A 26,244-nucleotide genomic window follows, 5' to 3' on the forward strand; every position below is an offset into this window, starting at 1 on the left:
AGTTAACCAAACTTCACCACGCTCGTTAACCATACTTCACCACGCTAGTTAACCATACTTCACCACGCTAGTTAACCATACTTCACCACGCTAGTTAACCAAACTTTACCAGGCTCGTTAACCATACTTTACCACGCTAGTTAACCATACTTCACCACGCTCGTTAATCATACTTCACCACGCTAGTTAACCATACTTTACCACGCTAGTTAACCAAACTTCACCACGCTAGTTAACCAAACTTTACCACGCTAGTTAACCATACTTCACCACGCTAGTTAACCAAACTTTACCACGCTCGTTAACCAAACTTCACCACGCTAGTTAACCAAACTTTACCACGCTAGTTAACCATACTTTACCACGCTAGTTAACCAAACTTTACCACGCTCGTTAACCAAACTTCACCACGCTAGTTAACCAAACTTTACCACGCTAGTTAACCATACTTTACCACGCTTGTTTGACCATACTTCACCACGCTCATATACTCTTTGGTTCTTTCGGTAAAGTCACGTAGGTAAAAATAATAATAGATCACGACGTTTCGATCGCAACACAAGCAACCATTATCAGGTGTGATGACGGTTGTTTGTGTTGTTTCCCCCTTGTACTGGTGTTCTTAATTTAATTTGTCTTTATATATAAGGTGTGAAACGTCGTGATCTAATATTATTTTGTATACCTACGTGACTTTACCGAAAGAACCAAAGAGTATGGATCCCTGCAGTCACGAAAGCTTCAAATCAACATTTCCCCACGCTCGTTCACTGGTTAACCATACTTCCCCACGCTGGTTCAGTTGTGCCCATACGTCACGCTGGTTCAGTGGTTGTTTGACCATACTTCACCGCAGTACCACGTTGTGGGAAGTGAAACGGTGGTTGACGTGCAATTAATGCGCCCCGACCATAGGAATGTGGAATTTCCACCACTGGCTCAGCGCCACTACCGGAAGATCATATTCACTGATCTCCTTATACGGTCGACTTGGCCCATCATCACTTGATCATCATCAGAGAAGAGGATTTCCCCTTTTTTCTGGCAACAAAACAGCTGTGTTAAGATGTTAAAACACCAAACTGAAACCTTTTACAAGGAATCATGTCTGCATTAACCACAATACTTGTGGTCAGAATGTAAAAAAACATACTCTGATAATATATGTGGCATTGTCTTTGAATCTTATTGGTCCACACCAAAGACAGCTTTCTTTCGAGCCTCGTCTCAAACAGATGCAGACATTGATGCAGACGTGATTCCTTGTAAAAGGTTTCAGTTCGGTGTTTTAACATCTTAACACAGCTGTTTTGTTGCCAGAAAAAATGGGAAAGCCTATTCTCATATTTTGGTATTGGCAAAGGAGGTCCCATGATGTATCATCATCAGGCATGGACGATCTACTGCTGGATGAAGGCCTCCAAGCATAGCTTCTGTGATCTGGCGAGAGCGGGCACTTCACCGGCGATTGGGTCATCGGCTGTATGTATACGAAGCAATATTGAGTGCCGTATATAATTGCATTTATACATTGTCGCAATTATTAAGGCGAATGGTGTGGCCAGAACCTCGCAGACCCAGCCACCTTTGTTTCCCCTGTACTGGTGTTCTTCATTTCATTGAATTATTTTTAAATATATATAAGCTTGAGTTCACCCAGGAGGTTATCGAAATGGTTTCATGTGTGTTTCTGCTGATGGCAATGTGCCTCGTGGCCCCGGGATTGAACGTGACGTCAATGCGCACGATCCACAATGACACCACTCCCCTGTAAGTATATACAGTAAAGTCGCCGATCTTTAAATGAAACTTATTGCCATATGAATATGGCATTTCTGCCATTCTCTCATGGCCCCTCGATGGAGGCAAATGCCTCCTAACGCTCTTCATAATACATTTTACGTGTATTCTTCTTGACGTGCAAGGACTCGTATAAACAATACATACACGAGATTGCATATGATATATACACAGGCCTAAGAGTAGAGGATAGCTTTGAAACCCGAGAAGCATGCAGAGAGGTGGATGTCATCGTAGAGTTATTTAGTTAATGCTGTAATGTTGCACCAAAGTACATTGAGATACAGTCAGTGATGCACGGCATGGGGGGGGGGGAACTCTCATCCAGCAGTGAATTGACAAGCCAGTGTGGAATCACCTCTAGGTATTCCACAGTAGAAGAAAAATAAGCGGGGATTTGCACAACATCATTATACTTTATCTTTGTTTCGTCTTAGTGATTACTGGTGGTTACATGCGCGAAGCACTTTTTTTTAGATACCCGTGTCGTTGTGTGATGTGCTCTTTGTGCGTGCGTGTGTTGGTATTGCTCGCCTCACCATCCCTATCCTGTGATGGTGCTGGCCACATTACAAACAAAATACTCGGGGGTGGGGTGGGGGGCGATATTTCAACAATGCAACAAATCATTTGTGTGCTGTGAAGAAAGGCCATTGGCCACAAAGTTGCCTACTATATGTTTTTTAATTTTTAAGGTCACACTGTTATTTGTGTGTTTATTGTACACTGCAGTCGGCACAGCATCACCAAGTCACTTGTTAAAACACAAGGATATTTTACCTTTTGTGCTCTCATTATTCTTGGTATTATTATTATTATTCTTCTGTTGTAGGGAGAGAGGAGAGATGTTGATGACAATGGAGCTTCCCAGGCTCACGAATGCCCTGCGGTCGTTCACCAATGTCAGCAATAGCAGCTTTGAGCCAGACACGGACTCAGACCTTGACCTGCAGGTAAGCGCCGCCTTGATAGCGGAGAATTTTGCGTCATCGGGTCAGTCATACATCACGTTGCCGCAACAGCAGGCCCATCGCGTGGTTCAAAGTTATGTTCTTCATACGTTGAACTTCTTTCACATCGTAAGTAGACAACCGTGCTAATCGGAGGTGCGGGGGAAGGACAACAAGCTAAACACAAAAAGCAGTTCTAAAGATATGAGTTTTCAATATATATTATTTAAAAGTGCATAGCTGCAGTTGCTTCCTATTATCGGAAGGAAGAGCGTTCCAGACGGCCGCAGAAGCGCATCTGAAAGCGCGCGATGCGGTGACCGTCTTTGCTAGACGGCTAGCCAAAAGGCCGCTGCGAGGATGAGCGGAGTTCACGTGATGGTTTATGCTCCTCGGTTTCTATCCGCGTGACTTAACGATGCGACTTACAGGAAGACGCAACCCAAACAAGGGAAGACAAGAGTCTCACGTGCATGGGTTGTAGAACTCTTAGCAACATGCACGCTGACAACATTGAACATTCATCCACGTTTTATAAACACGCGGTTGTTTAAACACAAACATATCTTCCCTAAAGCGGATAATGATCGAATGCCATCGTTTATAACTCCTGTGCCGCTGAGACATATTCATCAAGCGTAGACTAGTTTTGAGTTTGGAGGAACGACTTCCATTATAGATTTCCCACATTGATCAGTGTGGGATGAAGTGTGCTCAAATATTGACGATTGTTTTCCCAAGTAATATAAGCAAACGTGCAACACACCCGTGACAGTAAAATCGTTTGTTCGTAAATGGCTAAACTAAAAGGTTGCCGTTGAAGACATTTGGTTCAGAACAGGTTCTGTTTGAAACCAATGTCATTTGGAACAGAGTTGAAAAGACTCACCACAGCCAACATTAACAATGTCTTCTTGTATCCTGATGTCATAACAAACTGTTGGACCATTGCTAAAAGTGTCAATATATATGTTTCTGCAATAATCCAGTTTTAATGATGAATGTTGTGAGTGTGTTGCTACTTGTGCTTGCCTAGCACTGTGAACATTCTTCTATTTTTTTGTAATTCAGAACAGAATTTGTTCGCCTCTGTTAATTAGCCACTCTCTCTCAACGCGCACTCAGTCCAAGAGGCAGCTGGTCAAACAGACCTCGGGCAACGTGGGGCTGAGCTGGAAGAAGGTGGTCGACTTCCTGTCGTGCAGCATCATCAAGAGCCAGCGCAGCCAGCTGAGCGACGACCTCAGAGCCCTGCTGCAGGTGGCCAAGCGGATCGGTGAGACTTCGCCGAGCGTCGTTACCCTTCCACTGTGAGCGACCGGTGTATTTACGAAGGTTTCGTTTATTTGCACTGCTTGTCGGCAAAGCATCATTAGGCCATGGTGCCATCACTCTGCAAGGTAATCTGAAGTGATTTGTTTACCTTTTCTATACTCTGCACTCCTATCGCGTTTTAGCATTGTTCTCACCCGCCCCTCCTGGACATCTGTGAACAAGAGCTTTATAGCTCATCGGATTCCTCCAGTATGAATGTGAATCTAGAAAAGATGATGGCTGGTCGGTGAGAATAATGATGGACTGGCAACCAAAGGAAGTGGAACATGCCCGATCGTGCATTTAAACGCAATGATGTCAGGCAGCACCCTATGGTCTGAGCTCAAAGGAATTCTAATAAATACTTTTGCAGTGTGCCCAGTACATGAAGCCAACGTGCGATTTTGTTTGCTCATTTATTTATTCCCCCCCCCCCCGCCCGCCCCGCACCGAAGTTGGCAGCGAGGAGGACACCGAGTCGGTGGAGTGCGCCGCGGCCTTCCTCTTCGAGACTTTTGCTCCAGGCGAGGAGGAGGAGGAGGAGGAGGAGGGGGGAGGAGCGAGCGCCGCCCGCGAGGAGCGAGGGAGCCGTCTGCGCGGCGCGCTGGGTCCCGTGCCCCCCGGCGCCGCCCGTGACGCCAGCGACGTTGTCGCTCGGATCGTGTCCCGGCTGCCCGAGCCCTCGCGCCTCTCCGAGCTCTCCTCGCCCAGCAAGGAGGAGCAGGTAATAATGTGCCTCCCCCCCTGTAAGTTGTCTCCACCGTTCTGTCTGGGTTTTGAATATCTCAGTGTATCATGTAGGCTTTGGAGACCAATATTATAGATTAGCTGTACTACCGGGCTTTGCCCGGGACTTGGATTCACCACACCCGGCCGCCTTTGTCTCCCCAGTGGCGATGTTGACAACCACAACAGTTACTCGTTTGAGGCTGAGTCGACCTAGGGGAGGCCCAGGACCAGTTCAAATAATCGTCACCGGTGGTGGCCTTGAGCGGGAATCGAACTCGGGTCGCCGAGTTCGTAGCGTGGCGCGCTAACTACTACACTACAATGCGTTACGCTTCCACATGCGAGGGTCACGTGACAGATTTGACGTCACAGCTCACTTGCCGTGCAAAAAATATATGCATTATTGAGCTCCCCCTCCTAAAAAAAACGAAAGTGTATTTTTATAATTTTTGCATGGTGTACAGTCTGGAAAGTACCCACATGGCAAATTTCCAGTTTGTTGCATGTCGGGAAGTACGCTCAACATTTTGAACAGACACACATTCACAACTTTGCCTTTTTATATATATGGAGATAATAGAACATTTTGGGTTAGAGCTCGTAAATATAAATGTGTCGTTAGACCTGCCACCATCTGACACAGCCAATTTGGTAAGCTTTGTCACGTTAACAAAAACATGCCAATTCGTTACCAGTTAAGGATACTGGTCTGTTGGGGAGTAAAATCAGCAGGCGGACAGCCAACTCTGGCTGTTCGTCTGATGATGCTAGTTGTAATTACTGGCGAAACGTCATACTCGGAATTGTTAATGTGGGTTTTAGTCTCCAACACACCGGGTGTGCTAAACTAGTAACAAATTAAATTTTGCCTTAAAACTTTCATGACTGCAGAAATGCACATTCTTTTGTTCTTTTGGTAAAGTCACGTAAATAGAAAAAAAAATTGTCTTTATTTTTTAAATCAATTTGTATTATTATTATATTTTCTATCCATGTGACTTAATGAAAAGAACCAAAGAATAGTAACGAATTGGCATGTTTTGTTTACTTGACAAACATGACTAATTGGCTGTGTTGGGTAGTGGCAGGTTAAACGACACATTTATATTTAACGCGATCTAACCCGAAAACCTCATGTTAAATACCTTGCCGAGTATACGGGATGTCGTGAGTTCAATCCCGACCCTGACACCTGCATATTTGGAGTTGGCATGTTCCCCCCATGGTCGCGTGGATTTTTCTCCAGATCCTCCGTTTTTTTGCTCCACATTCATAAACATTTTCCACGTGATAAAAGCCGCTCCGTGGGGCGATCATTTGTGGCCAACTCGCTTCTGAAAATGAGCTATATAGCTCGGTGGGCCTTACCTGGCAAAATCTAAAATAGTTTAATAAGCATTTGGATTCAAAATTTCCATGCTCTTCTCCATTGGTTGGCATGGGCCCTGGTGCGAGGAATACAACGATGCTGCCAACCCCTGTCCAAGTTTCCGTAGTCGTGCTCGAGCCAGGCTCTGGGGCGATCTGCACACTTGTGGACGAATGAAGTTGCATTTGGGTGAAAACTGTGAATCATGCGAACGTTTACAAATTTGTGGAGGAGTTGCATTGGGACAAAAAATGCTCTTCGCTTTCACTTACGAATCTAGCTGACAAGAGCATGACAAATATGGATTTTTTTTGGCTTTAGTTTGCTTGCTTAAACAAATGCTGGTGGCTAACATTGGTCCAGAAAGCCAATGACTAAAAAGTATATTTGTATGCGGAACCACAGAACGGAGGTGCTACCTATACTGCGCCACAATAATGCATTTTTTAGTTTGTATCTACGATTTTCTTTACCGTCTCCCGTTATCACTGTTGGCACCCGGTGGAAATTCGACCTGTTATCGGTTATTGAATGTAATTGTTTCCACACTTATCTCTTCATCAACTTATCCAACATTGCCACCCGGTTGGACACGCACGTGATTGAGCATCGCTGCCGCTCAAATGTGGTTTGTTTCTGGTTGCGCTGCGTGTTCAAAAACTTTCGCCGCGCGCTGCTGCGGGAACCTTCAGGAGTTGAATGTATGATCACCTTGCGGAGTTGACCCAACTCAACTAATCTAATTCAGCTCATGTGTAGAAATGCTCTACGCGCAGCCCCCGCCCGGAAAAGCGCGATTAAATCGCTTCGTTTTTTTTTTACTTCCCGTTTGTCTTTTTTTTCTTATCCAGGACGACGATGGCAACACCTGCGCTCCGTTTGGGCAGAACATCCCCTTCTCCTCCGACGGCTTCGACCTGGAGCCCGCCGACAAACTCATCGCCCGGAGGCACCTCGAGCCGCCGAACCAGCTGAGCCTCGACTACTCGCGCTTCGTGAAGGCGGCGGGCGGCAGGGAGGAGGGGGCGGCGGGCCAGGCCAGCTGCGTGGACGGCGGATGGCTGCGCAGCCAGGTGGAGGAGTTCGTGGCCGCTGGCAGCTCGAGTTTGCCGTCCGCCGAGCTCTGCTCGAGCCTCTTCGAGGCGCTCATTTCGGACAAGAGCGACAATGCGCTTCAGAACGAGGTATACACCCCCCCGCACCCCCCCCGCCCGCAAGACGGGGAGGTAGGGGATAGCGATTTAACACTGATCAGGGGAACTTGGAGATCTGACAACAAAAATTTGTATTTTTCAAGAACAATTTTCAGATCATCTTTGCGGTTTGGGGTCATTTACATGTCTCTAATTTAAAATGTGTCGGGACGTGACCTAATGCCGCGTGATGCCATTTTTGGCGTCACAAAAAGCGACGTCACTTACGTTCTTCATATGAATTCAAAATAAAGTAAATAATTTAAGAATTCTGATAATTGGAAAATATTGTGCCTTGGCCTGATTTTTTAAAATTCATCCCAAAATTGGAAATGCTACTATTGTTTGCAGGGTAATTTAGATCCTCGAGGCTGTTAGGATCAAGTTCATTGTCAGAATCGGCCGCGTCACGCTCAGATTTGAATTGGATTTCAGTTGATTGTATCAGACTGGTCATCATTGACTCCACCAAAAGAACCCATTCTCATTCAATGTATTTATGCGCTTAATTTGACTAAATTCCAGGATGTCGTACAACAAACGTTGGTGTCAGTGCAAGTGAGAAAGTACTGCTGCCTCCTGCTGTGTGTAAGAGAGGTCCTTTGAAAGAATGTCGTTGGTAGTTCTGCGATATCCACTTCTCACAGAGGTGTTCTGTAGCATGAAGGGATTATACTGCCTCATGAGAGATCAGTATTGGATCATTGTTTTTTCACCCGACGCTGGCATGCACAACTGGAATAGAATCGGTGGGGGCGCGGGGGTTTTTTCCCCAAAAATATGAATGCAGAAAGTGCTGCAAATGAGATGTTTAACTTTTGAATCCTTGATTGATTGAAACGTGCCACCGCTTGAGCGCGCTCTGCACGAACGGCTGCACTAACGATTGCGCAACACCATTAGCCCGGAGAAAGTCAACCTCGCCCACTCCGAGCGGCACTGCGGTGGCACGGCGCACCGTCCCAAGGCTCATTTAGAGTGCAGCAAACGAATTTTAACTCCACGAACCCCAGAGAAACGGTGATTATGGTTTTAATCAGCGGGAAAGCCAGCTGCCTTTAACGACGCTGCACGCATTCTTCTTTTTTTAAAGGTACAATTACCAAACTTTCCTCCGCCGGGGGCTCCATATGTTTTTCCGGTCGTTGAGTTCATCGCCTTGAAGCTTCTCTACCCCATTACCCTTTCCTTCCCCTTGAGTAGCGCATTCATTGTGGGAACTGCACTCTGTTTGGAGTAATATTTATGTTCTGTTCGGATACTTTCGGGAGGAAAGTTAGAGCGTGCATTGTGCAAGTCTGCTGAATTAAAAAAAAACTTAGGTTAGGACTTTTACAGAGCGTTAAGAGAGTCCTGTCTAGGGTTGGGTGAGGGAAACCACTTTCGAAGGGGCTCTTATTATTGAATTGGGTCAGTTGCATCATCTTCCAGGTCAGTGCCCTGATACGGGAACCAACAGCAGGAGTTCCGTATTGTCTTTTTAAAGGGCATTTTTGTTAGATGCAAGCAAATTATTTTTCATCTAACATGTCAGGTCTTTGTGGAAATTTTTATATTTCTGCCTTGTGTGTTTATACATTTACAACGTTATCCTTTTTGGATTTTTTTCTGAAGTTTATTTTAACCAAGTCATTCATGTCCTTACACACATTAAATATGCATACATATGCAATCTTCCATTTTTACAGAATTTCCCGTTTTGTGGGGTAGAGTGTGGGTACTCCCATCTCTTCATGTGTATCTGGTCAGCGTAGAAGGGTAGGCTGGGGAGTGCCTTCTGGAGAGACACTCCAAAACTGTCCTTCCTGGAAAGTCCTTCCATCAGTAGTGGCATGCGCAAGTCATCTCAGGGCTGCCTCTTTGTAATTTTCCATGCGATGATCATCCTTCGAGCAGAGCACGTGCGGAAGTGCAGGGGGTCCCTCTTGTGCATTCGCGGTATTTGAAGGCATTTTCGAAATATGATATCAGCATCCAGAGGCAGTTTTCTAATACGGGATGATGCACTGGTGCATTTGGGACTTCTCAATGGACGTGTCTTCATCTCAGGACATGACGCCGATGAGCACGTTTCAAATGCAATCGTAGACAAAGACAATAAAAATGTGACGACAATAAAAACCATTTGCGATTAGGTTACAGCAAGCGACTAAACTCCAGCAAGCCACGCTGCTGCATATTCCGTGTTTGATGTTGACATTTTGATGTGTGTTTCACCGCACTGTGTGTCTTCCCAGCTGTTCGAGCTGCTGGGAGTGGGCGGGTTTGACTTCATCACAAAGCTACTGCAGCAGAGGAAGAAGATTGTGGACTGTGCCATGGAGCCTGAGGATGAGGGTCCTCCGGTTAATCGTGGTGAGAGAACCTGCATTCACTAACCCCCACAGCGATTGTGATCATAGACGTCAGGTGTTCTGAGTGTATCTGTGGGTGTCAGAATGTTAAACCTGCACCGCTGAGATCCGTGCATTCAAATCCGGGTAGGAGCCCGTTATTAAACCAGGGCTGTCGACTGGAAAGAGCTGACAGCGTCAGAATGGTTACGAATGAGTGCACACAAAATTTGGTTCTGCGTTTAAATTTGTGTTTGTAGATCTGATTATTAAATATATATATATATCTATATCGGTTTGGCTGTCCTGCGGTGAACATTACTGCCAGTGGCAGAGCAGATAAGAAAGTTTCGTCGCTTATCGTGTTCAGCAGAGGTCATTCATGTAATTTTTGCATCTGTGGGCCGTTCTCGGACACGCAGGGGTTGCACTGCTGTGCGAGAGATCCAAATGGTTGGTTCTCTTACGGTGACATTCTTGGCACAATCGGCTTGGGGAAGACCTTCAATAGCAGATTGGCCACAGCTGATGATGATGGGCATCGAGTTTCATTCTCTCTTGCGCTGAACTCGTAGGCGACTTGAGCGACTATGTATGCGCGTACGTTGAACTTCTGTCGCACGGTACATGGCCGACCGCGCTAATCGGGAGCGCGGGGGAAGGACAACAAACCAACCACAAAAAAAAAAGCATTTCTAAAGAAATGAGTTTTCGATCTAGACTAGAGGCCGCCACCCCCCACCCCGTGTCTTTGTGCGCTCAGGCCTGGCCGGAGGAACGGGGGCCCCCGTCGGCCCCAGCGTCGCCCGCCAGGTGACCGTGCAGTCGGAGACGGAGCGGCTGTTGGGGAAAGCGGCGCGCCGCGAGGAGAAGCGCAGCCTCAAGCGTGATCGTCGCAACGGCGATGACGACGCCGCCGCCGCCGCCGGTGTCAACGGATTCGATCCTCTGGCCCTGCGGCTCCAGAGGTGCAAGAAGACGCAATGGTTACGGAGCTCTGGGATTTAGAAGAATATGTATTTATACTGGAGGAATCCAATGAGTGTTATAAAGCACCTCTTTCACAGATGTAACAAGGTCACGTGCCCAGTGGTTGCGGGTCGCCTTGGGCTGTCCCATAATTTTCACGTGATCGTCACTTCCAGCACCCGTAATTTTTTCCCATTGTAATCGTCGGCGTGTTTGTTTTATTCTCACGAATTGTCGTCATCGTGGTTGTCATTTTCAGCATCGTAATTGTCGTAAAAATAATTGTTGTCACTGTCTTCACTGTTGTTATCATCATCATTGCCATCGTGGATTTGAAACTATCGTGACTGCAGGAATCCATACTCTTTGGTTCTTTCGGTAAAGTCACGTAGGTAGAAATCAAATCAAATAAATCACGACGTTTCGATCGCTTGTGATTTCTACGTACGTGACTTAACCGAGAGAACCAAAGAGTATCATTGCCATCGTGATCGTAATCGCAAATTTTAAGCTTCATTGTCAACATCACTACAGGCCTCATCATCTTCATGAAAGTGCCATACACAAATATGTTACGAAACTGCTTTGAACATGCGAAAATTCTTCACTGTAATTGGGGTCCACTCGGTGAATGTGTACGAGATTAAGAATAACATCCATGTACTGCATGTGAAAAGGTTGGCTTTTTGGCGATTTGTAGAAAACTGAATATTATACCGCCGCACACATACTGAGTGTGGCCCTTCATTCGTTCAGGGTGGATAAGTACACATGTTTAACTCCTATCACACCCTACATAGCCAACTCTGCTAATCAGAGGTGTCGGGGAAGGACAACACACTAAACACAAAAAGCAGTTCTAAAGAAATTAGTTTTCCATCTAGATTAAAAGTGCATAGCTCCAGTGGCTTCCTAATATCGGAAGGAAGAGCGTTCCAGACGGCCGCAGAAGCGCACCTGAAAGCGCGTGATGCAGTGACCGTCTTTGCTCGATGGCTAGCCATGGAAATGCATCGATTAAAAAATTGTATTTTAAAGATTTTCTGATATGCACATACCTGATATGACTTAGAATAGAGCTCCAGTGGCAGAATGACATCACCTCTTGTATGTGTGTATATTGAACTTCTTTCGCACGAACGTAGCCAACCGTGCTACTCAGAGGTGCGGAGGCTAGGACAACAAATTAAACACACTACGCAGTGTGTGTTTAATTTGATTTAAAAAAAAAACTAAATCTTAGCATGGGTGCAATGCGTGTGGCAGGGAGGAGGCCCTTCTGAACGCTCAGATCGCACCGATACTCCTGCCCCGGGCACAGTGGACCGAGCCAGAGAGATTCCCCAACGTGTACGACGCCTACGCGGAAGCGCGCAAGACGTCGGCCTTTGTCGGAGGCTCCAAGGTACGGGGAGATGGGCATTTTGAGTGTTCGTGTAGATCGCAGTCTTCAAGTATCATCAAATAACCAGCGTGCCCCGCGCAGTGACGGATGACCATAATACAAATTATTATAATAATAATCTCTGCATTTATGCGGAGCTTGAATGACTCGGCAACTGAAAGCACCATGCATCACATCTCAGAAACATTCCACGGGGACCCCCAGTGGCAGCAGCCCCCGTGCAGCACAAGGCTGTACATGTGCATTACGTTTGACTATTTGTTATTGATCTACTCTACGTATGAGGAGTTCCAGTGTAACTGTGAATGCATTAGTACCACTACAATTAACAGTGAAAGGTGGTGCTGTGGGGATAGTCCGTCCCCCCCCCCCCCCCCCCCGTCATATGGATGTGGAATTTCCACCGATGGAGATTCAGAAATAATGTGAGTTGAAGCTTATTCGTCGCGCTGGCCTGTCCGGGTCCCTTCCCTCTGTGCACGTTGACACAGATGCTTCTGCCAGAAGGCTTCTCGGTGCAGAACAACAAGATGTACGAAGAGTTGAGCATCCCACCCACTCCACCACTGCCCATCGGAATCGCAGAGAAGCCGGTTTTCGTCCGCGACCTCGATGAGGTGGGGTACTTTGTGATCACAAACACACACGCGCACTCACACACAATGCTCGTATTGCCGGTGGGTCATGCCTTACAAGTGCAAATGGTCAAGGTCGCAGCCCTGTAATTGTCTGCTCACGGCACCGCTGGAAGAAGTGCCTCCGTGAGATGGAGCTCGTAGAAGTCCTGTTTGAGGGCATTTGGCCTACTCTTCCACCCTGGCTGGACATCTTGGAAGAGGTGGGAAGACCCACAACTCTTGACTCCTACTGGGTGAACAGAGGCTGGGGAGGATTTTTTTTTTACCTGCCCACTGATCAAAGCGGCGATCTCTGGAAGGCCGGAGTGCCAACCGTGACTTTACGACAGCAACCCCAATCATAAAACACTTGCAACTACATTCATAGAACCACATCCAGTCTTTGTATCCTGGGCTGTCTAAGCAATTCCTTTGACCGTATCACCCAGAATGCCGCTCATCTCATCGGTAATTTTTTCTTACACATCCCACCAAGATAGCATAATTTCGGCACCATTTATTCAAGACGAGAAAACTCACAACCGCTTTTGGCGCAAAGTGTCTCATCAGCAGAGTCCGGCTCGCTTGAATCGGTGCTGGTAAACTGCCGATCTTACAGGCGATCACCCCTCTCCTCACAGCAGTTGAAAGCTAGGTAGATCACGACGATGCGTCACCTCGTGTTTTTGGGTTTTCGCGAATAATCCACTCGTTGACTCGCTCTCTCTCGCTCACGTCTCCACCTCGCAGATCGGACAGCTGGCCTTCAGCGGCACTCAGAAGCTGAACCGCGTGCAGTCGCTGGTGTTCGAGACAGCGTACCACACCAACGAGAACCTGCTTATTTGCGCCCCCACGGGCGCTGGCAAGACCAACGTGGCCATGCTGACCGTGCTGAGAGAAGTCCGGCAGCACGTGGGACCAGGTGGGCTCCTCAACAGCGGAGACTTCAAGGTGAGGCCCCTGGCTGCAGCGATGGCGCCTCTGGTGCATGGTGCGGATTTCGATGGCGGGGCTCAAAAGTGCATCTAGCCTGGCGCAAAGGGGCGGACTGGGTTTGACGTCGGTCTCATGTCATGGCAAATGGCGGCTTTTGTTGTGGATGGTGGTTTGCGATGATGGTAATGTTGATAATGGCGGTGGTAGTGGCAGGTGATCATTGGTGCGTATAATGTTGCTGTCGGTGCTGTTAATTTGTTGTGGCGGTTGTGGTTGTGAATTTACGCATGTTGAACTTCTTTTGCACCATACGTAGCCCACGGTGCTAATCGATATTGGTGGTGAAGAGGAAGGTGGTGATAGTGATTATGATGGTGCTGAACATGATGGCAGAGGTGATGAAGCCTATGATGGTGATGATGGAGATTAAGATGATAATGGCTCTGCCGATGCCACTGCTGATGCGTTGCTGGTGATGACTTTGCTGATGATGGTCATGATCATAATCATAATTACGGTGATCTTGCTGCTCACGTCAATGGGTTGTGTTGGTTTTAGTGATCACCACAGTGATAATGTCAACCGTGGTGGACGTGATATTGACAAGTGCTGGCAGGAGTAGTGATTAGGGTAGGAGTGGTTGTTGGCCATAGTTATTAAAAGAGTTGCTTTTAAAAACAAACATTTGGTTTCAATCGCAGCTACACATGATGCAGGAATCCGCAGGTAGACTCTACTGAAATCCAGACGGTTACATCTTTTATTCGTTGAGAAAGCACGCTCACTTTTCATTATGTGTCTGCAATGCGGGGCCACATGGAGCCCTCTTTGAAGCCCGCTTGTACGTTTTGTGATATATTAAAACACCGCACGTTTTGCAAATTTTCACCATTGGATGTGACGTGCGGAATATTTGATGCGGAGCGCACGGCTGGTGCAATGAACAGGGAATTGTACGATCCAGCTTACTTGGCATAAAAAAACAAACTGCACTCACAAAACAACACATCCATATAATTTAGCGCAACGTGAAATCTCCCTTTCGCGTGCTATAAATTCTTTCTGTTGGGTCGCTCTTTAATTTTTTCCTTGGCACCCATACATCTTTGCCGCGGTTTTTGCCCACATCTGGTTTGATTTGCCCTGCCACCACGACGTTAGACACAGCGTGCACGCAAAGTCACGTCGCTTTGGAGGGAATGCATCAAATATGCATTACCTCTCACAGTGGGTTGCCGTGCTAGTGTCACCCCCACGTGTATATACGTATATATTATTTTATTTCTCTGCCGGCAAAGCAGGAGGTGGTACCTTTTAGATCAGTGGTTCTTATAACCTTTACTGCAGCCTTGCACCCATTTGGTTCTCAATCGGTAAAAAAAAAATGTATAATAATAAATACATAGGGTTTGATGAAACAAAGTAGTTGTACTTACGTGCCCGTAAGGGCATCTCGCACCCCCAGGGGGGGGGGTGCATGGACCCCAAGTTAAGAACCAGTGCTTTAGATAAACGTATGGTGTGCCTCTCTGGCCCAAGTTTGCGCATGTGTCTTCACGTCTAGCGATGTACATGCGCGTAAGAGAGGAGCGGTAGTAGGTCGACTCAGCCTCAAATGAGGAGTACCTGGTGTCGTGTGTAAACATCGCCACTGACGAGACAAAGGTGACCCGGCGTGGTGCTGCCCACCCACCCCCTCATGCTGTACCGGTCTTCATAGGTGCTCGCTAACAGCACTCGCCTCAATATGGGGGATCGTTGTCTTTGTAAGATAGGAGAGCTGTGGTATTGTAGTTGGCACACTACGCTTTGAACCTGACGACCTGCGCGCCGGCTTTGTCGCGTGCACTCGCATTCTATGCCATGCGAGTATGCGGTTGTGCGTGCGCGTGTCTGTGCATATGCATTCCCCTGTTGTGCTGTTCCTACGTACATACGTATGTACGCGCGCTTGCTCGTGTGTGCCGTCCACAGATTGTGTACGTGGCCCCCATGAAGGCTCTCGCGGCCGAGATGACGAGCAACTTCGGCAAGCGCCTCCAGCCGCTTGGCATCGCGGTGCGAGAGCTCACGGGGGACATGCAGCTCACCAAGGGGGAGATCTTACGCACTCAGGTTTGTTAGCCTGCGTGTCGTCGGTGTTGCTGGTTGAGTAACATCCGGGGGCATGTGTTTCGGCTCCATTGGTAGAACGGCAAGATTCCTGCCGTGAGACACGAGTTTACATACTGTCCGCACCTTGCGATTCAGTTGAAAGCAGTCTGGGTCAATTCGCCACCATCACCACCGTCCTGATCATGATTCTCACCAATGTTATTGTGATTTGCATCAATATTGTCATAATTCTCACCTTTACAGCCATCATCGTTATCGCTGCCACCACAATCCCATGAGCATCACCTACAGCATTGTTTTCATCATCATCATCATCGTCACTACCATCACCAAGTTAATTATGACCAAACTCTCATCCCTCTCACTGCCAGCAGCATAATCACCACCACCACTATCACCATCATCTTCACCATGACCACTACTCATCTTGGGGTGAATAAACTGAGCACCGCTCGGTTAGGCTCGATCACTTGTCGCAAGTCAGGGTCCCCCAACTCAAGCAAATGCGGGCCAGTGTTTCATCTCCATTGGTGGAAATTCTGCATTGACACAATGAGGGGGGGGGACCTAGCCCCACAGCACAATCGGTCTAAACAAATCGCATAAATGCCACGGCTTCTTTGCTGCAGCTGGCACAGTCACACCTTACGTGGACATTTATAAAAATAAGACCACACATTTGGAATTTCCCGTGGGCATCTCCTCTCCCCCCTCACCTCCCCCCCCCACCCCTCCTCTGCGCACTGCGTCTCTCGGCCGGCGACAGATGCTGGTGACGACTCCGGAGAAGTGGGACGTGGTGACGCGTAAGAGCGTGGGCGACGTGGCCCTGAGCCAGCTCGTACGCCTGCTCATCCTCGACGAAGTCCACCTCCTCCACGACGACCGGGGGCCCGTCCTCGAGAGCCTGGTCGCGCGCACACTGCGCCAGGTGAACTCGCCCGCTCCGCCCTATCCACCCTCTCGATCGCCCTATCGTCCGCTGTGTCGCACGCTCAATCGCTCGCCCCCACTGACTCGTTTATTTGCTCATGCGTTCATTCGTTGAATTTGCCCACTCGGTCGCTTGCTCGCTCGTTGTTTTGGGGGCTTGCTGACTCGCACAGCCGCGCACTTGTATTCACTTGCCAGCTCGCTCACCATGTCGCTCGCACAGTCGCTCGCCCGCTCACTCGCTCGCCCGCTCACTCGTTCATTCGTTGATTTACTCACTCAGACACTCAATCACTCGCTCATTTTTTCGGGGGCTTGCTCACTCGTATACGCGCTAGCTCACTCGCATGTTTGCTGTATTGCTCACATGATCATTTTAACACTCAGCCACTCACTTAATAACTGGTTCACTCACTAACGAATACATTTCCTCATTTGTAAACACAATCACTTGTTCATTCATATAATCACTCACTCGTAGACAAACTAACCCGCTCACTCAGTCACTCAGTCGCTCATAGACAAACTAACCCGCCGACTCAGTCGCTTGTAGACAAACTAATTTGTTCACACACTCATGTGAGCACTCGCATCACGCTTGATTGTTCAATTTTATTCAGTTAGCATTTAAAAAATATCGACCATCCTAACACTTGTCCACAATGTCTCCTGTGTTGTATAAGTCTCACAATGCATTTGAGAGACCTCTGCTTCCCCCCCCACCCCCCCAAAACAAAAAAAACATTTCCTTATTCTTCTTTTACTAAAGTTCTATTTATTGACAAAAGCAGAAAATTGAATTCCGGTAGCAGTTGGCCATTGTAATTTTGCTGCATGTGGAACTACACACAGGTCGTTTTGACCGAGAGCCATCTATTATCCCGCCCGTATTGTGGTGATGCAATTTCAGTTCTCGTTGCGTCTGTGATGTATGTCACGAAGACCTGTCGCCGTGACCCAGCCACCGTTGTGCCTGCCTAACCAAGTGCTCAATTTACATTCTTTTGACTTGGGAGCGCAAATGATAAAGAACCCTATTACCTGCGCAATCAGGTAGCCCATGTTGAAAGTGTCTTGGGTTTTTTGTGCGTGTTTGCTCTTGTTAGTTAAAAGTTGTTTTAATGCATTCCCCCCTGCTCTCCGCATTACCGCTAATATTCACTGATTACAATTGCCATCATTAATGCAGCCACGACGTCATTATAACAATCACTTCACGGCAGGAGCAGCATGAACAGCGGTAATGCCACTATCATAATTGGTATCGTAATCAGCAACAATAGCGTAATTTTTCTCAGAAGCAACAGCAATAGCATCATTATTCTTTGGTTTTATTCGGTAAAGTCACGTAGGTAAAAAAATAAAATCACGACGTTTCGGCCACAACACAAGTGGCCGTCATCAGGTGAAGGGACCGGACTGTCCAGAGGACAGCGCTGTCCTCTGGACAGTCCGGTCCCTTCACCTGATGAAGGCTACTTGTGTTGTGGCCGAAATGTCGTGATTTTTTGTTATTTTATTTTTTTACCTACGTGACTTTACCGAATTAAACCATAGCGTATGGATCCTTGCAGTCACGAAAGCTTCAAATCTAGAAGCATCATTATTGTAATTCTCATTTCTCGGAGCAAACAACATCACTGTCATCATTAGCAAGCAGCAGCAGCTTTGTTGCCAAAACCTTTTGGGCTGAAGAGCTTGGGTACGCACCGTTTGCCAGAGTTGAATCTTAAAAAGAAAAGTTATTTTTTTCTGCTTAAGCTAATTTTATTACAGCCTAACAATACCCCCTTTTTTCACAAACTCAACAAATCTGGCAAACCTATAAAGTAATACACAAAAGCCCTTTGACTGACAAGAGAGCCAGTATTGATATGTGCATTTGCACCAATTTGGTTGATCTATTGTTGGATGAGGGCCTCCCCCAGGCTATGTAAGTCTTGAGATGTAGGTGTGTAGAAGTACAGTACAACAGCGGATTCTACAGCACTGCTGTTTGCTTTGCACAGTGTAGCCGCACAGCCTATAATACCTGTTATACTCGGTGGTTGCTTATCCAGGCACTCTCCAGGTTCATAAATAGTGATCGATGAAGGCCAGGTCCGTAGTTGCAGAGCATCCATGTGTGGTATAACAGTGGATCGTGCTGCGCTGCTGCACGCAATAGGTACTGTTTTTGTTACGAATCGGAAATTAAAACCCTAAATCTCAGCTTTTGCTGACTCACGGCTTTGGTCTGGCATCAGCTCCGCTTTGAGAGAACTGCAATGTGTAACTTCTTTCAGAGAATAACACACACACGGGGCACTGAAAATCACTTGGGTTTTATTAGCATTTGTGTTTGTACGGGACTTGCGTTCCACATTCACCTAATTGCGCTTATGCGCTGCATGTTAATCGGCACAATGACGGTGAGCACTTCCCGCGCGGCATTTTAGTTTTACGCCAAAAAGCAGGAAAGCTAGGCCGAGTGAACTTGGACGCCTTGTGTAAAAGATCTTGATAGCTCATCCGATTCCTCCAGTGTAAAAAAAAAAAAACATCACGATTCTCATTCTGAACGTCGTGGAGCCAACGGTTGTGGTTTTTTTTTTGTTTTACGATCCAGCTGTTGGCGTCGTCAAAACACCACGCGGTGGAATTGCGGAAAGCTGAAGGGTGGCAACGGTTCGCAACGTGGCGGCGAATTTCTGACAAACAGCGTGGGGGGGGGGGGGGCGGGCAGTTTTGCGTTTCGTGCAACGCGACAACTTTTGTGGTTTTATCCTTCGCAAATGGCTCGTCGCCCTCTCGAATGCTAAGTCGCCGATGAGAGATGCGCTCGTGTAATAATATATATACGCTGACATTTTTTCCGCCCAATTTGGCTTGCTTGCGATGAGGGGTTGTTGTTTTTTTTGTTACTGCATGTGACAAGGAAAAACTAATTTGCAAAGGTGATTAGTGCCCGGAGATTATAACATTTAGTTTAAAAACAGATGAGCAGATTAACTCGGGAGTTTCATTAATGAGTAAATATATATATAAATTACCATGCAGATACAGGGTGGTGGTTTATCCAACAGTGAGACCTTTACATAATTAGTGAGCGATAATGCTCAAACTTTCTGAATTAGCCCCAGGTGTTAACTTATTTATAGTCAACAGATTGGATATGGTTTATATATTTTCGAACACAGTTGCTGAGCACAGGGTCAAAGGACCAAAACTTCTGGTGGTCAGCAACAAACGGCATTGTCAGAGTTGTAATAAATTAGATTTAACATGTATATTGCATTGAGCTTGGTTATAAGATCTTGGGAATGTAAATAGAAAAATTTACGTGTCAATTAATGAATGACCCATAATAGTTGACTATATATCCTGAAAAACCATCATCGAGTCTCGAGACGCTTTAATGGGAGGTTTCTGCCAAGGCTAGTTTTGTATCGTGTGCCTGCACTTTGATATTTAATCTCGGTTGCTGAACACGGGCCCAGAATCCCAAATCAGCCCGTGGCTGGCGACAAACTGCATTGTTAAAGTTGTAATAGATACGATTTAACACGTTTCCTTAATCGAGCAAGGTTGTTGTTATAAGAACTTTGAGGGGTGGGGGGGGGGGAAGTAGTGAAGAGATGATGAGAGGGAATGTCAAAGTGGGGCAGTGGCGAGGGCTGATGCAGAAAGTGTTGAGACCTGCAGGGTGGTGGTTGAACACCTAAGCCGGTGGTGGGTGGGCAACCTGCAGCTCACGGTCCGTTTGCGTCCCCGTAGAGCCCCTCGTGGTGTCAGGGCGTCTAGGTTGACGCGTATAATCCATTGTGCATGTATTTTTAACTTCTATCGCACCGATTTAAAGCTTTCGTGACTGCAATGATTCATCTTCTTTGGTTCTTTCGGTAAAGTCACGTAGAATGAGAATAAAATAATAAATTGATAAAATAAAATAACACAATAATATTCTCACGACGTTTCGGCCACAACACAAGCGGCCTTCATCAGGTGAAGGGACGAGACTGTCTGGTAGGACAGCGCTGGAGTGAAAGAGCCACGTTCAGATCACGGCCTTTAAGCTGTGTGAGAGGAACAAAGCGCCTTGACAAAGGAATTAGAATATAATTTAGCATTGAAATGGCTGAATGATTAGCTTGTGACTGGTCACAGAAATAGTTATGTTAAAAGTTAAAGCATACACATGCGCAGAGGCACCCCTTGACAATGGAATTAGCATAGAATTTAGCATTGAAATAGCTAAGTTAAAGCATACACATCCGCAGAGGCACCCCTTGACAATGGAATTAGCATAGAATTTAGCATTGAAATAGCTGAGTGATTAGCTTGTCCTACCAGACAGTCTTGTCCCTTCACCTGATGAAGGCCGCTTGTGTTGTGGCCGAAACGTCGTGAGAATATTATTGTGTTATTTTATTTTATCAATTTATTATTTTATTCTCATTCTACGTGACTTTACCGAAAGAACCAAAGAAGATTCTATCGCACCGTTCGTAGCCAGCCGTGCTACTCGGAGGTGCCGAGTGCTAATCGGACGTGCGGAGTTGTGAGTGTAAAATCAACGTTAAGTGAAGAATCGTTACACACAAGGTGGTCAAATTTCCTTGGTAAAGTGAAAGGGTGCTGCCCTGCAATTACTTGCTCATGACACCGCTGGCTTCCACTAGGGTGAGCTCAAGGGCCGTCGAAAGAGGTGGGAGTACCCACCCTTTGCCCCACCACGGACAACCCTGATTCCCCTGCACTCCTATCGTTTTTTGTATTGCTGTAACTTTCTGAACCCATGCCCCACCTGGAGGTCTGTGTAAAAATAGCTCCAGTCTAATTAAAGATGATTTATTTCCTGTATAGTTTGTTGTCCTTCCCCCGGCACCTTCGATTTAGCACGGTTGGCTACGTACGTATCGAAAGAAGCTCAACATACATACAGACGTACACGTATTCTGATTGTAGAATCGTGCCGTACAAGAACCGTCGTTAAACCTGCTGTGTCCGACTGCAGGTGGAGAGCACCCAGAGCATGATTCGCATCGTGGGACTGTCCGCAACCCTGCCCAACTACCTGGACGTGGCACGGTTCCTGCACGTGAACCCGTACATCGGCCTCTTCTTCTTCGACAGCCGCTTCCGGCCCGTGCCCCTGAGCCAGACGTTCATCGGCGTCAAGACGACCAACAAGGTGTGCCTGGCAGTTTTGGGCAAACTCCGCCGTTTGTTTCGTAGCGACGTTGAGATTACGCACGGCAGCAGCAATCATCACCCCCCCCCCCAGTAAACTAAACTATTTTGCCAGGTAAGGCCCCACTGAGCAATATCGCTATTTTTCCTGAAGCCACCTGGTCGTCATTGATAGCTCAATGAAGTATCTCATAGAGTATTTAGCTGCAATTTATAGCAGCAAAATACTCTAAACGCATTTTGATTCTAAATGTAGAGGGAAAATCCGGAGGACCCGGAGAAAAATCCACACGACCACGGGGAGAGAGAACATGCAAACTTCAAATATACAGTGGGCGTTAGGGTCGGGATCGAACCCACGACCTCCTGTATACCAGGCGATGTAGTTAACATCTCGCCACCATTGCACCCTACCAGCAGACTCGTGCCCCAGTCCACTCCTGCAAATTAAACTCATCCCGGTCTCTTGCCTTCCCACTCGGTACGACAATCAAATTTGAAACTTGGAACATGATAGGGTTGTCACCTGCAAAGTACAGCATCACCGTTGCTCGATTGGACATTACACGTGGCAATCGCGCGGCAAACGTCGCCGCCGATTGCCGGACACGTGCTCGGGCACAGCTGCTACCTGGGGGAGGGGGGGGGTGGTGCCCGAGGATAGCCACAGACATTTACCCCCTACTGAGTCGCCTTGTGCTGCACTTGGACAGCTGATGCTGGGGTGGGGGGGGTACCCTTTCAAAATATTACTACGTTTTTGTCACGTGTAGCGCGTTCCGAGATACCCTGACGTCACGGGTTGTGCTCGACCAAAAGGAAATTTGTCATTATTGAATTGTGAATTAAAGTTTGGTGGTACTGCTGCAGTGTAGTTATTACAAAGAAACGATGACATTCTACGTAGGGTTAAGCAACTTTGCTAATTCGGAATTGACTATGCCGATAAAGTGCTGTGGACGCAATCGCGAAGCAGAGGTTGCGATGAGTCGGATGCATGGGCAGAGTGGAGGAGGCAAGACTTGTTTTCGAGTGGTACCCAGTGGTACGTGAATCTGATTATTTATTTATCCTGGAAACGTCCGATGAGCTATATGAAGCTCTTTTTCATAGCAAGTTGGTCAGTGCCCAAAGGTAAGACCTAATGTCAGATGGTGGTAGTAGAGGGACATAGAGATATGACGTTGATGGACTTGTTAACCGCAACAAAGGAAATACCTAAAGCCAGATATTGCCAATTTGAACTGTGAGCGATCCTTGAAAGACGTTATTACCGTGCAGTAAGACGCGGATGCTCAGAGTTACTTACGCTGGGAGACTGAAAGAGGGACACTTGCATTAGACAAGATCTGGCTAGAAATGTAAAGAATGTTTTGTTAATGCAAGCAAGCTGCATTGGCTGCAGGGCACGTGAATACACATGCGCTGTTGTCTTCGCTCTAATTGTTGCTTCACAGATGCAGCAAATGCACGACATGGATGAAGTGTGTTATGATAAAGTTCTGGAGCAAGTCAAGGCTGGACACCAGGTTGGTTTTTTTTTCTTCCCCGAATAGTTCATGGTCGGGGTATGTATGTGCATATATGTTTAACTTTTTTCGCACCGTACGTAGCCAGCCGTGCTAATCGGAGGTGCGGCGGTAACAGTGTCGCTTAACTTGCCCGGGACGGTCATCTCACTGGGAGTCTTGAGACATCTTTTCCAGAAATGTCCTGCGTTGGGACGCTTGGCCAATTTCCACGCGAGTGAAAACCGGTGGGAGGGCCTGGAGAAAATCCAGGCATTTGCTGAAATAATATTCAAATTTGACGTGCTGCATTATCATGAATGGATACTTAATATGTGGATGCTGTCACAGGCCCACCATCGTTGAATCACCATAAATGTGCCCAGTGTTGTCAGATCTCAAACGCTGAAGCCTGGGTAACGCTTTGTAGCACTTGGATAGGAGACTAGCACACGCAGCAGCGGGATGTTTAGTCCAGAGGGCCTTGATTCACGCGCAGGAGAGGGCAGTTTAACACGTAGGCTTTTTAACTCGCAGGAGAGGGCAAAGCCATTGTTGTACTGCACTTCAACGGTCCCACAACCGTGCTATCCACCGACACCGAACCCACACTGACCGACGTGGTGAAGTACGGTTAAATAGCCCCCATGTCCCACATAGTCTTGGGAATCTGTCATCCAGCAGTGGATTGACAATAGGGCTGCACGTATGCTATGGTACAGCATTTAAACATGCTTGCAATACAGAAAGGGTTGGTGGATCACTTGGAATTGTGAAACTAATAAACCTACTAGGGCTGTGAATTGGCGAGAAGGCAGCAGTGCAGCAAGTGGCTTCGCGAATCGATTTTGTGGACCCTTTTTAGGGTCCATCCTTCACATGGCGAGATGAGTGTTTTCTTGGTACTGCAGTTTTCCTCCTAAAGGAAATGGCCAAACATCCCAATGCAGGACCTTCCTGTGAATATTCAGTCTTGAGACTCCCCGAAGGCTTTCGCTGACAAATACACTGCATATTTTTGTTTGTTTATTTTTGTAATCATTAATATTTACGTGCATTTATTTTTCCTTTGGACGTTTTCAAATGGTGTTGTTTTTTTTTTCAGTGTATGAAATCTATAGATTTATAAGCTTTGGATTTTACACAGGCCATTCAAATGTCCACGTGACTTTAGAAAGTCAATGGGCAGAACTGTGTTTTGTTTCGGCAAAGTATTTCCTGTCCACGTGCGCCCACTTCTATTTACTACTGTAATGAGCCAAGAATGTCAGTGTGTCCCGCGCGTGACGTCAATCCACGTCGGCCAGCCCCCCTCATTAATTATTAGTGGGTGACGTCACTCCACGTGGGGGACCGAGGCGCCTCCTCCCCCCTCCTCAGCGTCAACTTACAACCCTCACTACAAAGGCAGAACCCTCACGTCACGTGATCTCTGTAACGATATTGAGACATAGAAGTAAAAAGGACATCATGATGAACAAGGGATTATAACCTTTAAATGAAATTAGTCTGTGTCACCGCGGCCTTACAAATTGCACACAAATTGATGCAATGAATATCACGTTGTGGTCTGCTTTTCGCTTGCAAGTTTCAGATTTACTGAAATACACCCGTCCTTGGATGGGCAAAAGGCTAGTACACATTTACCAATAATGATCAACGGAAACAAAATTTAAAACACATCACATCTCAGCTTGGCTCATGACATCTTCTTCACGTCCGTGAAGCATCTCACGGTATTGCAGTTGGCATGTAGAGCTGACTGTACCGAACGTGTCCAGGGGCTGCTTTAATGTCGAGGACTATAAATGTATATTTTTTAAGAATTAAAATTAATGAATCGCTGACAGTAAGCTCCATCGCCCCGCAAACTTTTACAAAGATATCAAAATGGGCATGGTGTTCTAGCAACGTGGGAGCTTCCTGGACGTTTTGAATTTACGATATTAACTAGTGAGTGCTTTCAAAACTGCACTCGCACGTACGCACGTCGGCAGCGGCATCTCAAAACCGCCAAGGATGGCATCAGTTCAAACAATAACTTCACGTTTTTATACACGTGTTAAATTATTAATTTTTTCGCAATTTTCGCTATCACAAAACCCTTACAAAGCCAAACATAAATAAGTAAATTTTTTGTATACTCAGCCTCTCTTATAGCTCCCAATGCTTTCACAAAGAGTTGATGATGGCTGAGTTACTGTAACAGTTACTATAAAACAAAGTGATTAACATAGTAAAATCAGCAACATTTGACATTACTTGGTGATGCTGCTGCATTGACAGCGGTGCATCAGCAGATTTATAACAAAAACAAACTCAACACGTTTGTTAGTAACACTGTGGCCCTAAAATACAAGATATATTAAGTAAAAATGTTTGGGTAAATAGGACCCAGCTCATCATTGCTTTAATGTTATTAAAATACTTTTTTTTTACAATTAACTCTCCAAGCATGATTTGAAAGTAGATGCTGAGTTGGCACATGTTACCAAGGGTGGTAAGACATTTCAAAAGACTTGGGAGCCTAATAAGAATGGGTTCTGTCACTCCGGGGTGCGACTTCTGAATGCAGGGAGCTTCATTAATCTCTCCTCTCGGGAACGGAGTGAACGATCAGGGACATAAGGAAACGGGTTGGTGGGGTTCAGTCTGTAAGAGGAAGTGAGATGATTACCGCTATTAAATTCCCACAGTGGTACCGATTTTTAACAACCGCAGGGGGATAACGGGCTGCGCTGACTCAAGATTTAAAACTCGTCTTTTCGCCTGCAAATAGAGATTGGTAAACACTGACCACATGTCATTCATATGTTGTAAAATTGTAAAATGAAATCAAAATCTGGGAGAGAGAAATAACGGTAAAATTGCCCCAATCCGCGCGTGGAAAGATCCGCA

At 46.6% G+C, this 26,244-nt stretch overlaps 1 protein-coding gene across 1 annotated transcript in view; it reads left to right on the top strand.

Moving 5' to 3' along the window:
- The window catches only part of ASCC3 (activating signal cointegrator 1 complex subunit 3), a 117,268-nt gene that overhangs the window by 1,195 nt on the left and 89,829 nt on the right, over positions 1–26,244 (top strand). Inside the window, exons 2-14 of the mRNA XM_032973575.2 lie at positions 2,633–2,753; positions 3,876–4,026; positions 4,520–4,788; positions 7,014–7,346; positions 9,593–9,710; positions 10,452–10,656; positions 11,924–12,062; positions 12,554–12,679; positions 13,430–13,633; positions 15,593–15,733; positions 16,500–16,664; positions 21,663–21,839; positions 23,296–23,367. Of these exons, the coding sequence (XP_032829466.2) occupies positions 2,646–2,753; positions 3,876–4,026; positions 4,520–4,788; positions 7,014–7,346; positions 9,593–9,710; positions 10,452–10,656; positions 11,924–12,062; positions 12,554–12,679; positions 13,430–13,633; positions 15,593–15,733; positions 16,500–16,664; positions 21,663–21,839; positions 23,296–23,367 (2,208 nt within the window). The 5' untranslated portion in view covers positions 2,633–2,645. The remainder of the gene's footprint in view (positions 1–2,632; positions 2,754–3,875; positions 4,027–4,519; positions 4,789–7,013; positions 7,347–9,592; positions 9,711–10,451; positions 10,657–11,923; positions 12,063–12,553; positions 12,680–13,429; positions 13,634–15,592; positions 15,734–16,499; positions 16,665–21,662; positions 21,840–23,295; positions 23,368–26,244) is intronic.

Source organism: Petromyzon marinus, chromosome 51 (genome assembly GCF_048934315.1).
Source record: "Petromyzon marinus isolate PM22_M1 ecotype Great Lakes invasive population chromosome 51, UKy_Petmar_22M1.pri1.0, whole genome shotgun sequence".
Taxonomy (NCBI): domain Eukaryota; kingdom Metazoa; phylum Chordata; class Hyperoartia; order Petromyzontiformes; family Petromyzontidae; genus Petromyzon; species Petromyzon marinus.